Genomic DNA, 15986 nt, shown 5'->3' with positions numbered 1-15986 from the left:
AAGGAGCAGGAAGTGGGCTAGGATGCAGCCAGGAAAGCACCCACGTACTCACTGTTAATTCTACTCAGGCTCGCACAGCAGCTCCTTGCTCTAACTGTTCCTCCTCCGACTTCTGCTCCTCCGGTGGATGTTGGTGGAAATCTAGGCTACCACATCACACGCTGACGTTTTATCAGAAGCTGTGGCTGCAGTCGTGATTGCAAGGAGTCCCACTAGTAAATATGACAGAAATTACTATTAACAGGCAGTCGTAGTCGTAGTCGCAGTCGTAGTCGCTCATTTCTCCGACTTTACGCGTATAAAATATTCATTCGGCATATGTGGCGTATGCGTAATGCAGTCGCGTGCTGTGTGCGTGTGTGTGTGTGTGTCTGTGACTTTGAATGTCTTAAGACACATTTCCCACTCGTTCTGTATCCCATGACATGTGACATTGTCAGAGATTTGGTATTCCTCTCCACTCTCCGCCACTGCCACTGTCGCTGCCGCTTCCACTCCTTGCCAACAAATTTTGGGATTTAAAATTGAGATATAATATATATAAATTATCATATATTCGTATGTATACAATGCATGCGCCATGTGGACTGAAATTAGTTGAAATGCAAATATTTATCTATCACGAAATGATATTCAAACATGTACGTACGATTGTACGAATAGAAATTATACTCGTATATAGTACGAGTACCCACACCACATAATCGTCTGCCAGGTGGTGGTCTGATCTCTCTCTCTTCTTGTATTTTTTTTAATTGTGTAATCCATTTATACGAGAGTGTCGTGTGTGGGTCGGCTTTTCTGATTTTCTATTTATTCACCGACTGACAAGCCAATTAAATTTGACATACATAATTAAGTGAGGTTGCGTGAGGCGAAAGGCAAACAACGAGCGGATTATACATAGGCGTGGGAAATGCATTTTTAATTAGCGGCCGATTGAAAGGATATACATATGTACATACATATATGCAGAAAAAAGAGTGAATAGTGGAGAGCTCTCGACATATGTACATACATATTTTGAGCACCTAATCAATGAGTGGATATGAGAGGGAAATTATTTATCAATTGAAATGGAAATCTCCCCCTCCCTCTCTCTCTCTCTCTCTCTCTCTACATATATTTATATCTATATCGTTGCTTTATAATGAAAATTAATCATCAAACCTGATGGAAAGATACACGTTGCAACATGTATGATATAATTTTCTGGCAAATTTCCATCATTTTTGATGGCTGTCTTGGGGGCAAATTAAACTTTGATGAATTTCTCCTTTTGGCTGTGGAACATTTTGGTCTGGGATTAAAATTTAACCATTGGAATTAACTGTAGCCCCGTATATGTACATATATTATTCGGAATATTCCATCAAATGGCACACGTGCTGACAGAAGCATCAACCTACGAGTCTACTCGTAGACCCATGCCTTGCCACCCACAATCCCTGCAGTCTGACGTGTATTAATCCTACTTCTCTTTGACTTAATTTACCAGTCTACGGATGTTTGTTTGTACACTCGCACGCGAGTATTCCATCTTTTATTTTTTTTCATTTCTGTTTTTTTTTTCTTTTCGCTGAGCCACGCAGCTATTAAAATCAAATTTATAGCCTATAATTAAATTTGTTCGTGGAAATTGCGGAAATCGCAGGAAATTGAGCAGCCATCGCAAAAGCGAAAAACAATCAGCCAAAAAGAAGGAAAAAGTGAATGGGAATTTTACTCTCGCCGACTCGTAATTCATTTTTCGCACAGGGGAGAACACTGACAACACAACACAACACACCACTCGATGTGTCTGCGAGGCGAGTGCTTTTCAGAGGGAGAAAGTGTGTCAGCTGTGCCTCACATAAATTCAGTAAAATGTGTGTCATATTGGATGAATTTATACATTTATTAATACCTGAATGTACGCTCTGCTCTCTCCATCTATCTCTGACAAATTCGGAGCATATTTTACTGGCAATTAAAAGCCGATGCGGCATCGTGGGGGCTGCTCTATGAGTCATGGCAATGGCAGCAGCAGTTGTTGGCCAGGTGCCAGATTGCACTTTTTAGATATGTACATTTATTCCACTCGTATCAATGTTTGTAGATATTTTAGTTGCTTTGCGTAGTCCTTCCGATATTCAATTATGATATGGAATTCTCACAGAAAGAGAAAGAAAGAGAGAGAGATAGAGTTTGGACATCCCACGCGGCGTATGCGCAATGTCTTTTCATTCGAATGCTAAGGAAAATTTATGGCCCATACGTGTCCTGCATTTACATTGCATGCCACCAGCGGCGGTGGCAGCTTCGCAGTAATTTCATGGCTGCTTTTGGCCTTTAATGTGCATAATTAAGCATTAATTACACCGCACACCGCAGCAGTCCCCGCCCTCCAGCACCCGCATCAAAATGTTGACCCCGAAAAGCCAGAAAAAAAAACAAGAAATTAAATGAAATGAATGAAGGGACGCGTCGTGGGATTCTTTGACAGCCCCACACTTATCCCCCTCCCGCACTCCTTCCTGGGGGATCTGCGTGCTGCGGCCATTTAAGCGACCACCACATGCAGATGGCTGACCACCGGTCGCCATATTGGGCAGCCATTTGCACAATTTAAGCATTTAATTGCAAATTTATTATGCCTATTTTGTGGGCATTCGGTAATTGATTGAGCTGGAGATTTCGAGCTCTATAATTTAATGGATAATCTGAATCTCTGTGTGTGCTACGAAAGTGAACGTAAAAGTAGCCAAAGGTTAATGCATTTACACTGAAATACATTTCCAACTGTAAGATTGGGCTGCTTTGATTGGCATTCGAATCGATCTACATACATACATACATACTCGTATATGTATGCATCGTTCGTTATCTATTCGATAATTCTCTTAGACTTATGAATGAAGCATGAGAAACTTTTGTGGAACAAATTCCATAAATGAATGGGAAAACTCTTGCCCACATGCTACATAGAACAAAAACTTTCCAATTTCTGATAGAAGCCAATTGCAGGTGCCCCACCACAGTGTCCCCTTTTTGCAACAACTTTTGGGCCAATCCATTTCAGCTGATTGGCCAGCAGCAGCAGAAGCAGAAGCAGCAGGAGCAGCAGCAGGAGAGGGGAGTGTGGGTGTGTGTGTGTGCCCAAGAGAACATGCCACAGAACTTGTCAATTACACAAAGTGTCGGGGACGCCATGGCGGCAGTGCACAGGTACAGAGGGAACAGGGAACAGAAAACAAGGGGACAAAAAAGTATGCCAAAGTATAAATAATATTTCATTTGACATAGTTTAGAGAAACAAGAAAAAACGTACTCCCCTGAATGCCAGCGGCATTTCACAAAAGCGCAAAAGTTGAAAGAGCAAAAATGTTCTTTGTACTTTTCTTCATTCATTAGTCTTTACATTGGCATCCTCGTCCGCGTCCATGGCTCCATGGCGTCGTCACGGACTCCTCTCTCTCTCTCTCTGTCTTCCATAAAACCTGGTAAATTAAAACCTAAATACAAAAGGAGAGCAAAGAGGGTAAGAGAGAGAAATGAGTAAGAAATTAAAAAACTAATAAATACGCTGACATTAAAAAGTGCAAAGTGAGAGAAAAGCGCAGAGGAAATATCTCAGAAAACAGAATGCAGAATGCAACAAGACAAAGGGAAAGGCACTGGCAAGGGCAGAGAAGCAGATAGGCAGATAGACAGCAGAAACGAGACGAAGAAGCAGCGGCTGCTGAAGGAAAAGTGGCACAAGTGGCATGTTGCAATGTTAATTGAAGACAAATAAGAGGCCAACAGACGACGCGGCGAACAGACTGAGCGGCGTCCCAAAAAGAAAGCATGCAAACAAAAAACCGCAGCCGCAACATCAAAGGCAGCTGCAACGAACCAGTGTGGCACTGTGGCAGGGATGGCTGGATGGGTGGGTGGGCGTTTGGCAGGGGCGTGTGACAGTCGGCCCAAAACCGAAATGACTTTGAGGCCCAAAGCGAATTGGAGCGCAGCAGCAGATTTAAATTACTTGCGGCCTCAAACAGAGGAATATTTGAAGAATATACGAAGCAGTGGAGACAAAACGATGCAGACAAAAATGGAAGGGAAAGAGAACGAGAATGCAAGAGCCTGAGAATAAAAGTCCCCACCAGCTGCAGCTATCTCTGAGTTTTCCCCATTTCCAGCAGTGGAAAATGTCGCTAAATTAAATCCTTCAAAAAAAAAAATATATATAGAAGTTTTCAGCATTTCCTTTTGTTTGCTCTTAAAAGTTCATTTAAATTTAATGTCTCAGCCCCCCCACTTAATGGTCTCTCTCGCTCTCCTCCCGCCTCGTCCACAGGTCGCACACACAATGCCAACTATGCGCTCTACCACATCGGACAGCCGGCGACGGGGGCTGTCAAACAGTTCGCCGAAACGGGCAGGACGGACCTGCTGGACAGCAATGCTGGCGAACAGCAGCAGCAGCAAATGCAGATGCAGTCACAGACAGGCAAATCCCTGCCAGGTGGATCTACGGCCACCACCACAGCCACAGCCCCACCAACAGGAGCCGCCGCGGCCACCGCCGCATTCACAGCCAGCGAGCGTAGCGTATTCGACGAGTTCAGCCTCCCAGCGATTCAAATGGGCGCCGGACGCAGCGAGGCGAAGGTGTTTGTCGACAGCAATCATAGCCTGGTGTCGCTAATGACGCGCATTGTTCCCTCGCCGGACTGGTTCATAGGCGTTGATTCATTTGAGGTGAGAGCACTACAACAAAACCCGACAAAAATCAGCACCAGCATCAAATTGTGTGACAATGGGACAGACAACACACAGATGACAGACCGCAAATTCAACAGACAACGGTGTCAATTTGATAGCCTCTCCATTAGGCTGGCCATTGACTAATTGTGCCATGCCATAGAGATGTTAAACAGAGAAGGGGCATAGAAGATTCGATCTAGAAATTTTGTTGAGAGCTTGCCTGTACATTTGAAAAGATATTCAATTCAACAATACAACTATAAGCTGGGTGTGATCTCTTACAGATGACCACTAAAATGTATAGGATATTCCACATGCATGCTAATTTATGTTACATTTCTTTCGTCATTCAGCTCTGTGTGGGCGGCTCCTGGATAGACACCGTGACCGTTGAACTGGATCCACTGGATGCGGGCACCGATAATGGGTTCACCTTCACGGCGCCCAACTGGCCGACAGCGCCGCAGGGTGTCATCTACCGGATTACCTCCCGCTATCCGGGCCATCCGGCGGGCAGCTTTTATTATCCGAAGAGCAAGCGCTTGCCGCCCATTGCCACGTTCCAGTTCATCAAGGTGAGTACACGCGGAGAGCTGCCGCTCCCCCTGCCACTGCCATTTGGGTGGCTGTAAAAAAGGTTAAACAAGTTAATTAACAGCAAATTAGCAGTCAAAATGCCGCTACTACCCTTACCGCTAATGCCCTTTTCCCAAAAACAAAACAAAAAATAAGGGAAATCGAAAAACAAGAACGAAAAAAAAATAAAAGTGCTAATGAGCCATTAGCATTACAATGGCGTCAACAACATCAACCACACACACGCACACACACACCAAACGCCATTGCCCCGTATATAATGGCTGTGCGTGGCTGCGTGTGTGTGGCCGTATGCGTGTGTGGATTGGGCGTACTCGTATTCCAAGGGCTGCGTGTTAATGCGCTTTATAAATCAGTTCAGTCCACAGCTGGGAACCCGAGAAAAAGCGCATGAAAAGCAAATGAGCAGCGTACAAAAAAAAGGGGGGGAAAAAGACGAAATAATGTTAATTACCTTATAATTACGGCACCATTTGCATGGGAATTATTTAAGATGTAAATTCGTAGCTGTAAAGGGAAAATGTTCACCAATTCAAAAACTGAAATATCCGATTGTTGGGCATTCATTTGCGTTTGAAGACAATACAGTTTGAGAGTCATTCCATGTACAGATAGCTATATACATATAGCATACATTTGGGCAGCATATGCCAGAAAGGAATAAGTACATACATAGTAGGGAAAACCCCTCTCGAAAAACGTTTCAATTATGCCAAATAACTATCACTACTTTCCTGGAATACGCTCTCTTTCGGGGTAGGTGGGAGGGACAGGCAGCCATTGTTTTTTTTTCTTTATATTTGAAGCGCTGCGATAAACATTCTTCTGCACTCGCAAATACATAAATGCCAATCCATTAGGCCCGCCTGCGAACCATTCGACGGATTCAGTGCAGAGACCCTCAGGCACAGGCAACGGTCACATCGGCAGTAAAAATCCACCCCCCCGCCACCACACTCTAACAGATAGAGGGAGGGGTATTCGACCATTGTAATTATATTGCTGGACATCCAAGACATTCAGAAAGTGGCGCACTTGCAAGCTTTGTACGTACAATGCCCTGGTCCCCGGTCCCGGTCCTGGTCCGGTCTTGGGTCGCTCATCAAAATGGCTTTTATGTGTGTGTGTGTCTTTGTGTGTGTTTGTGTATGTGGCCAAAGGGATGGGCCGTAAAATGTGTGCCGCCCCCAGACCCTGCAGCATTCCTGCCAGATGTTTCGACTACGTTTGCATAGTTTATTTCATTGGGGCAGTTATATAGAGCGGGGAATTGCTACGTGGACGTCAATGTGGGCGTGGCTGCAGCAGCAGCAGCAGCAGCAGCAGCAGCACAGCCAGTAGCACACACAAAGAGCCTACACTGTACGTGCGGTCATTATTCTTTATTTGTTGCTTTTGTTGCTGGATGGGGGGTGGGGGAAGTGAATGAATGCTATTGCTTGAGCTCGTATGATTGTAACGCCTTTTTGACACTACTAATTTTAGTTTTATTTTCTAGGCTTTTCGGTGGTGGGCGTGTAAAAGCTTCTATTCCCATTTCAATGTCCTTTTTGGGGGAAGGTCTTTCAGCTGGATGTTGGCTTTTGTGACGGTGTTGTCTCAGCACTCAGTACAGTATCCAGCTAAAGGGATTTATTGGCACCAATTGGCAGTCCAGTAACAATCTCCAGCGATCTGCCAAACTATCTTCTGCGTCGCAACTCTTTTCCAAAGGGCACTCAAGCTTCGTATCAAGGCTATTTTCCGTTTCATTGTTTTCCACTTACGGGCAAGCGACTTCTATCTGAACTTTGGTTTATGGCCAACGAAATGGAAAGTTATTTACTTCCATTGTATGTATGTATGGTTGTATGTACATATGTATATGCGTATGCGTTATTTTATGGCCAGCACATGTTCAAGCCTCGGTCATCGGAGAGCCCCAGTCCAGCCCAGCCCAGCCCCGCCCAGTTCTTTGGGTACTTTGTGCACACTTGTAATTATGTGTTGATTCTCTCCCTTTGACAGCTGCTGCTGCTGCTGCTACGGAAAGTCGTAGTCGTAGTTCCGGCATTAAATTCTTAAATTTTAATGCCACAACTAAATTGCTGGAATATTTGTGTGTCATTTAGTGAATGCCAAAAGGCACACGTAATCTCGGCAGCCAGGAATGCTGAGGGTTCGCCATTCATTCGCTGTCAGTCTGTCTCTCTGTCTGTCTGTTGGGTAATCCACAAGGAATTTCACAGTTTTTGTGCTCACTCTCTCTCCCTCTCTCCCCTTTTTGGTGAGCGTGTGCGTAGATACACTGGATTATTGTGTGTGTGTGCTTGTGTGTGTGTGCGTATTTTACTGCCAGAAAAGCAACACGCGGCTGTTCTGCTTTTTTTTAGCATACCCTGTGGTTTGAACATAGCAAGGGTATATTTCTGTCTAGCAAAAGTATGTAACAGGCAGATGAAACAGCATTTCTATAGATACATTCTTATTGACAGCTATGCAAACGATTTCGAGGGCTTTGCACTGATTTGCAAGGTAAACAGTTGGATCTCCCTCTATGCACAAGAGATAAAACCATTTACAAGAGGTATCCAATAGTCCGAGTGCCAACGCTCGCATTCTCACTGGCTTTGTTTCTGAGTTCTATGCTCTCTTTGTTGTCGCTGTTGTTGGCGCCGCTGTCGACGAGTTCCACCGAATGAAGGTAGCAAAAGGTAAACCAAGATAAGCACAAAGCAGAAAGGACAGCCATAACAATGCGTACCTCGCATTCTGTATAGAAAATGACGGCGACCCCAAACAAATAAATTAAAATGCGCGACAGCACGCCATAGAAAAGTTTGCCTTGTTTTTTTCTCATTGCTTTTTTTTCGTACCCTGGACAGGTGTCGGGCCATGTGGGGTGCACTGGTTGCGTATAGAAATAGAAAAGTGTGTTAGATCTTTTGTGGGATTACCCTGTTCTTTCTGCCTACTTATCTCTCAACTTCTTTCATAAAATATATCCTCTATAACCTTTTCGCAGACGGAACTCTTTGGTCTTCCACTTGAATACTCCCTCGAGTACCTCTCCGTTAGTACATTTTTACATCAGTAATTTAACTTAAATCTGATCAAATTCGGACTCAACTTCTCCTTTCGTATGATTGTGTTATCGCTCTGACTCTGCTATTCGTATTGCTGAGGGGGGGGCCAAGTATTTCCCAGTCGAAGCTTATCTTGACTGCTGTCCCCAGCAGCCACTTCCGTTCTTGCCCCATTTCCCCGACATTTGTGGCGCTCCCCTGTGGCCGTGTCAATACTTGCCACAAATTGAAATTAGCAGCGCGTTAAGAGCACCTGTAGTCCCGCAGAGTCATGTACGCTCCGCATCGTGCTCGCTGCACGGTGGCCGCATTCCTGATGCCGGGCACATAATCCCCGGGAATTAATATGCTGCACATGTGTCGGCGAGTGGAACTTACATTTCCATCCTTTGTTTTCAGCTGAAGGAATACGAGCTTAGCGAGGTGTTCAACATTGCCGAGGACGATCGCAAATATGAGATGGTGCAGACCCAAACCCATCTCGACGCCGAGCACAATCACGTGGAGATGAACAACGAGCTCTCGGCCAGCATAGAGCGCGAGCGCCAGACGGAGCAACAGCAACAGCAGCAGCAGCAGCAGCAGCAGCAGGAGCCGCAACAGCAGCAACAGTTGCAGCAATTCAATGACGAGAGGCAGCGCATCCGTTCGCAGCTGCTGGCCAAAATGAATCCCATGTAAGTAGAACAAATGCAGGATTAAGCCAATTAAATGCCAGGCCAACTGGAAGCGAATGTTTGAAGAACTATTGCAATGCGAGTTCATAGATGTTTAAATTGAATGGAGAAAAGCTTCTTATACGAGCAAGTACAGTCTAGAAAGCATCTGGTGAGATTTGCTTAAGTGGGTTAAGGGAAAACTTTGAAATGTTTTAGACGAAAATGCTGCTCCCATAAAATGTAATTTTCATGGCTCGAGGCAGAGGCAGAGGCAGAAGCAGATAAGGATGCATCTGTCGTTTAAGGAATACGCTTGGGCATTAGCTAAGCAAACCTCAACAGATATTTGAGCTGAGATATTTCAGCCCAATCATATCTATAGGTAAAAGCACCCACTCTATTGTTAGTACCGCAGATATTTATAGAACTTGACGTCAGCAATTGGTAATCAATTAATAAATGTCATAAATGCTGAGATAGCAGTTGATTCACTTAAAGTTCGAGCCATGAAAATAACATTTTATGCGAGCAGTATTTTCGTCTAAGACATTTCTGTTTGCAAGTTTTCCCTTAACCCACTTTAGGGGGTTTCTGGGGCAAGCTTACAATTTAAATGCCACACAGCGTATACGTAATCTCGGCTGGAGTGCAGAGAGTGCAGGGAGTGCAGAGAGAGAAAGCGCCTCAACTGGCGCTATTTAACATATGCGCAAAGTGCTTTCCCCAAACTCAAGACCTGCGACTACTTTCAACACCCATCCACCGACACATGGAGACACATTTAAAGCAACGTGCCGCGCCCCAAGCGGCAAGGGACAAGGGGCAGCAAAACTACGAGGAAGGAAAAACAAACGAGTGGGAGAAAAGAAAACAGAGCTCTTTCTTCTGGCACACTTCAAAGCACATTACACCACTCGGGTGGAGCCGAGGCAGAGGCAGTAACAGAAGCAGAGTGGCACGTACCTGGGTAATGCTGCATCTTTAAAAAGTTCCCGCCCAGCCTCGCCCAGCCTCGCCCAGCCCCGAACCGGCCCACACGAAGTTCAACTCTGGCCAAAACGAGGAAAAACTACAACTAATCCCTGCTAACAGTTCCAGGCTTCATTCTCATCCGCATCTGGTGCGGCTCCTCCCTAACTCCACTCGTTGTCTGTTTTCGTGCCACTTTTGGCTGAGAAGTGGAAGTGGGAACTGGCACTGGCTGCTGGAGTGGATTTTGGCACCATTGGCACTGGTAACCTGCATATTTAATGACCATTCCCCGGCCCCGGCCCCGGCCCCGGCACCAACACCACCCACCCTCCAGGGACGTGTTCGAGTGCCAGCTCCCGAGTGGGCGTTGACTAGCTCGCTTTTCCTTTAGTTTTTGGCACACTAACACGAACACGAACGGGAACAGAGGCAGAGGCAGAGGCAGAGACAGAGACAGTGACAGGGTCACAAAAACAAAGACAGGGTCTGCCAGATAAGTCTGCCAGATATGTGAAATACTCGGTAATCACTATCTTATCGAGTGTACGGCACGGTACGGTACGGTACGGTACGGTATGTTGTCGCGGGTGGCCTATAAAAGTTGTGGAATGGCCGGCAATCGAGCAAAGAGTTAACTGGCAGCAACATGCCTGGAATAGCGCCAGCCACTTTCACGGTAATTGCCGGTGCATCTGCCAATAACCAGAGGAAGCAGAAGAAGCAGAAGCAGCAGCATCAGCAACAGCAGCAGCAGCCACCGAGCCAGAGTAAGCCACTGAAATGGCACTCACAATTTAAACGAAACTATAAAGCGCGCGCACTTTTATTTCAGCACCTCAGAAGCAGCAGCAGAAGCAGCAGCAGACAAATGCCTGCCTCATTAGTTAGATACAGTGACTATCTTATCTATGTTTTAAGGACTTAAGGCCTGAAAATACATTTCCAATGACATAAACACGCGACTATAAATGGCCCGGAGCAAAGTGTTCCGCGTTTCAGTCAACGGGCCGAGCGACAACGATTCGGAATAGCGAGAAAAACGAAAAATGACCAGAACGACTACGACACAAGAGACGAGAGTGGAGGAAACCATTGAGATTTCCTCCTCCTCGAACAGAACGATCGAAGAGACCATCGACATCACAACGATTGGGGGCACGGCAGTCCCAAAGCAACGACATCACCATCTGCATCATCAGCATCACCATCAGCATCGCCAAAAGGAGAATGTCCAAGTGGTTGAGGAGGTGATTGTGCTGGAGAAGGAACCAAAGCAGCACAAGCACCACCACCATCATCATCATCATCATAGGAAGAGTTCAGGCTCAGAGGCAGCACCACCGCCGCCACTGCCACAGTCCTCGCCCCCATTCCTCACGCCCACAGAGGATCTCTCCGTGGATGTGGTGTGGGAGCCTCAGCCCTACTGGAACCAGTCCCCGCCCAATCCCTCTGGAGATCCACTGCGAAACGGAATCCTAAGGACTCTCGAGACAGAAGTCATTGTGGATCAACCATCACCCACAACCACAGAGGAATTCGCGGCCGTGGAATGGTCACCCGTCTCCAACCCAACCACAGAGGTCGTGCAGGAGGAGCTGACAGTGGAGTCTCTGGGATATGCCCCACCCAGTGGGCCGCCACCACAGCTCCAGGTGCAGACAACGGGTTTCTATCCGGCAACGCAGTCGCCGTTGCTCTCCCCCATCGCAGAGGCGGAGCTGATTGTGGAGTCAGAGAGCGTGGAGGTGACCACAGAAGCGCCTCAAAGGGATTCCATTCCGCCGGAGGGCTTTGTGAAAACCCTCGTGGAGACTTTTGAGGTCGGAGCAGCCGCCGATCCGCCAATTCAAATGGCATTTATTCCAAGGGCAAGTCTATGGAATAGCGAGATATTTGTGGAGACTGTAGACGTTTCGCCGATTCCCTCACCGCCGCCCAGTCCGCCCTTAGAGCTGCAGCCCTACATACTCCCCTCCAGCGAAGAGCTGCTGGAAACGGAGCTTGTAGCAGAGAGTGGGGAGGAAGCTGTTACCCCGACACCACCCCCCAGTCCCCCCACAGCAGAGATCAAACCACAACCAGACTATATTCCCAGAGCGTGGAGGGAGCGTGTGGAGACCATAGTAGAGAGTCTAGAGGTGGTCACACCACCAGCCAGCCCCGTCCCTCAAACGGAGTTGATTGTGGAGTCCTTGGATGTGACGCCAACTCCGTCGCCACCGCCAAGTCCTCTCGTTGAAGTGTCATTGCAAACAGGATTTATGCCACGATCAAGTGTAGTGGAAACGGAGCTGATAGTGGAATCCCTTGAAGTAACCCCAACTCCGTCGCCACCGCCCAGTCCCCCAGCACAGCCAGAACGAGTTCAAATAGGCTTCGGGCCTCAATCTGCAATAGTGGAAACGGAAACGATTGTGGAGACTGTGGAGAGTCCACCCCCTGCACCACCCACTGCACCACCATTACAAATGGGATCTACGCCAAGGGAGAGTATTGTGGAGGAGGAGCTGATTTTCGAATCATTTGAACCCTCTCCAGCTGCCACACCGCCACCGAGTCCGCCTGCGGTTCAGGCTGGATTTATGCCTCGAGCGAGCGTGGTCGAAACGGAGCTCATTGTGGAGAGCCTAGAAGTCACTCCAACGCCCTCTCCGCCAGACAGTCCCATCAGGGAATTCCCCTTTCAAGCGGCATTTATTCCACGTGCAAGTGTGCCCCAAACGGAGCTGATTGTGGAGTCCCTGGAGGTCACACCAACGCCCACGCCCACGCCCACACCCACCCCACCTGCCAGTCCTCCTGCGCAGCTCAGAGTGAAATCGTGGACAGTTCCACCCACAAATGTCCCACAAGCGGAAGTGATCATTGAGTCTGTGGAGGTCACACCCACCCCCTCGGCCAATCCCTCCGTTCAGCCCCTAAATGGATTTGTGCTCACGGATCTAGTCCTGGACACGCAGCAGCCATCAATCGAAGTGGTGGAAACGGAGACAGAGATCATCACGGAGTCTGGACCGGCAGCCAATGGGCAAACGGAACTCATTGTGGTCACCGAAGAGACACTCACACCCGCCACCCAAGACCTTCTGCTGGTCGGAGTTGTGGCAGAGGAGAGCAACGACAAGTTGGGCAAGCGATACTCGGTGAATGCGGTGCGGAAGGAGGATAAACTGCCAGCCACGCCGCCACCTAAAGTCCCGCAGAGTGAGCAAAGGGATGCAGTGGACGATGGCGTGGGTGAGGGTGTGGGTGAGAAGAAGAGGAGATGTTGCCAATGTCGTTGCGTCATTGCCTGATGGGGCTTTCCCCCCCCCAGGCAAGGCTGTAGTCAAGTACAAGGCCCCAAAAGATACCAAACCAAAGACATATCAAAATCTTATCGAAACTACAGAACTTCTGATATCGGACTGGGAATGTAAGACCATCGGATATCGTATCTTATCAGCCGAAACAGTAGCTGACAAAATTAAACCAAACAAAAGAAAAACCCCCATTAATGTCTGGGCTCGGGCACTGTGTAATTGATATTTAATTAGCGGCGGACACTCGAGCCATCCGTAGATAAGGGCAACCACACAACTCGTTCCATTCAACAGCTCCGCAGTTCCAGCGGTCAGTGGGCAGTCAGCAATCGGCAGTCAATCGAAATGCCTCCACCAGGACGAGGCTACGGACCCCCACGACCCGGACCTGGACCCTGCTATGGCCCGCCCCGCGGCGGTGGTGTGAATGTGGGCATCAACATCGGCGGACCGCCACGTCCGCCACCCATCGGAGTGGGCATCGGTTTCTGTCCACCGCCAGTGATTATTGGTGCACCGCCGCCACCTGCTGTGGTCATCGGAGCTCCACCGCCGCCCGTCTACATGCCACCACCCCGACCCACCGTTGTGGTGGGCGCCCAGCCAGCGGTCTATGCCCAACCCGCTGGGGAGGTTGTATGCTGCACGATACTCTGATCGTCTACAATATCTCTTCTTATACGATAGATCCCATAATCCCAAAGTCATAGTGCTAATATATGTTCGAAAATTAATATAATAATAAAAAGGAAAACGGAAAACAAACACAAATATTGCACACATATTTTATGTGCAGAAATCTAAGCCTTAAAATGGAGTAAACGTAGCGAAAGTTCTGACCATATTCATCCGTTGTTCTTAGCCAAATTAAACAGTACAATTAAATCACACCACAATAAGAGTCATTGTTCTGGCTATTGAATAATGCAAGTGTTCCTCTGGCTGGACAGTTTCTATCAATTTAAATCACTCAACCCATGTGAATACCTTTAAAAAAACAATAGAAATTATTAGATATTTAATTTAATGTGTGCGCAGCACATTTCCACGCCAATTTTCAATTTGCGAAAGCAATTGACTTTGGGGCCTGATGAACAATTTCCCTGTCACATGTCCGAGAGCTGACTCACAAAAACAGTTTTCGGGCGACTCTCGGGGGGCATTCAGGGGCAGGGCAGAGCGAAGGCATTTTGTTGGGTGGGCGTCTTGGATATGCAAATTGCTCATGAAATAACATTTACTCAAGACGTTTTGATGTGCTCGTCTAACGGTAATTGCCGTGCACATGATCGAAGCAAATTGTCGCTAATAACTTGCCACGTGCGTTCCCAGGAAAAGCCCGGAAGAGCCAAGAAGAGCCTGGTGGCATACAAAAATGCTGCATGTTATTTCAATTTGGGAATTTTCTTCATTATATTCGTCGGGCCCATGGCATTTTTCCCGGCCTTCGTCTGGCTTTCCTCCATCTTTGGTCTTTCAATATTTTTGCCAATTTACTTGCCATCAGGCAAGGCGCTGCCTGTCTGTCCTGTCTGAGTCTCTGCCACTGCCTCCGCCTTTGCATGTGCCTTTTGATTTTTTATTATTATTTGCGCGATTTTGCACGTGGCATACGCGGAGGCATACACGAGTACAGTGCGCGGCTTGGCATGTGTATGCAAATAAACGAAAAACTGCAGGAAACAAAACACGGAAGTTGCCCAGGAAGCGACGCAGGAAGGAAGGAAGGAAGGAAGGAAGTCAGGCAGCGCCACAGCCAAACCCTGGATGTTAAGCTCTGTGGGTTGGGTTCTCGTTCTCGTTTTGGTTTTGGTTCTGTGCCTGTCTCCGTCAGGCAGCAAGCACGATGGCTGGCAAAAGGCAAATTTAAATTGAAATTTTCCACAGTTGATGTGCTGAAATAACAGACGTGAGCGCACCTTGAACAGGAAGGAGCCACCCGATATGTTGAGTGTGGGTGTGGGTGTGGGTGTGGGTGCAGAGTTTGTCTTTCTCTCTCTCCCTGAAGCTGATGTCGAAGCTCTGAGGCATACTCTCGTGTACTTGAGAAATTGAATATCAGGCAGGCACCCACAATTAATTACGTTATTCAAAATCAATCAAGAGCCACATTCTGGCAGCTGTAATATTTCAAATGAAGATTAATTAATCTGTAAAGCAATCTCCTCTCCATTCTCTGCTTGCAGCTACAGCTACGGCGGCAACAACAGCCAACAGCAGGCCCCGCAGCTGGGCAGCGTGGTGCCCAAGAACGACAAGCACGCCATCTTGCAGAGCATCGCCAGCAGCTACCGGCGTGCCACGGATGCCACTAATAATATCAACACCAACCTGACGGCATCCACCGCCTCTGCATCCGCCTCCGTTGGACAGTCACCATCCCAATCACAGTCCCAGTCCGTGGGCAGGGGAAATCTATCCCGTCGTCGCTCTCAGTCGCAGCGACGTCGCGACTGTCGCGTGAGCCACTGGTCGGAGTGGACGGCCTGCAGCAAGAGCTGCGGCATCGGGGAGATGCATCGGTATCGCAAGGTCATCAAGCACGGCAAGCGGGGCGGCCGCCCCTGTCCGGCGCTGCAGCAGTCCAAGTGGTGCGGCACCGAGCGCAACTGCCACGGCCCACAGACCTACTTCAACTGGTAAGTACAGCAGAA

The 15986-nt window shown here is 47.7% G+C and overlaps 3 protein-coding genes across 3 annotated transcripts in view; all 3 read left to right on the top strand.

The window, feature by feature from the left end:
* LOC111076330 (spondin-1) overlaps positions 1-15986 on the top strand; it is a 44290-nt gene that overhangs the window by 27304 nt on the left and 1000 nt on the right. Inside the window, exons 2-5 of the mRNA XM_022370078.2 lie at positions 4325-4728; positions 5088-5309; positions 8796-9073; positions 15519-15971. Of these exons, the coding sequence (XP_022225770.2) occupies positions 4325-4728; positions 5088-5309; positions 8796-9073; positions 15519-15971 (1357 nt within the window). The remainder of the gene's footprint in view (positions 1-4324; positions 4729-5087; positions 5310-8795; positions 9074-15518; positions 15972-15986) is intronic.
* LOC121404582 (proline-rich protein 36) lies at positions 10877-13326 on the top strand. The gene has a single exon (XM_041594268.1). It carries the CDS (start codon positions 11074-11076, stop codon positions 13324-13326), a length of 2253 nt encoding a protein of 750 aa, XP_041450202.1. The 5' UTR covers positions 10877-11073.
* LOC111076331 (proline-rich antigen homolog) lies at positions 13339-13992 on the top strand. The gene has a single exon (XM_022370079.2). The coding sequence runs from the start codon at positions 13678-13680 to the stop codon at positions 13987-13989; it is 312 nt and encodes a 103-aa protein (XP_022225771.1). The 5' UTR covers positions 13339-13677; the 3' UTR covers positions 13990-13992.

Source organism: Drosophila obscura, unplaced genomic scaffold (genome assembly GCF_018151105.1).
Source record: "Drosophila obscura isolate BZ-5 IFL unplaced genomic scaffold, ASM1815110v1 contig_25, whole genome shotgun sequence".
NCBI lineage: Eukaryota > Metazoa > Arthropoda > Insecta > Diptera > Drosophilidae > Drosophila > Drosophila obscura.
The sequence above is the reverse complement of the archived record's forward strand: the minus strand, read 5'-3'. Positions and strand labels throughout refer to the sequence as shown.

What these genes read in the sequence shown, in the direction of transcription:
- LOC111076331 (XM_022370079.2), top strand. Translation starts at nt 13,678, where the DNA reads ATGCCTCCACCAGGACGAGGCTACGGACCCCCACGACCCGGACCTGGA.
- LOC121404582 (XM_041594268.1), top strand. Translation starts at nt 11,074, where the DNA reads ATGACCAGAACGACTACGACACAAGAGACGAGAGTGGAGGAAACCATT.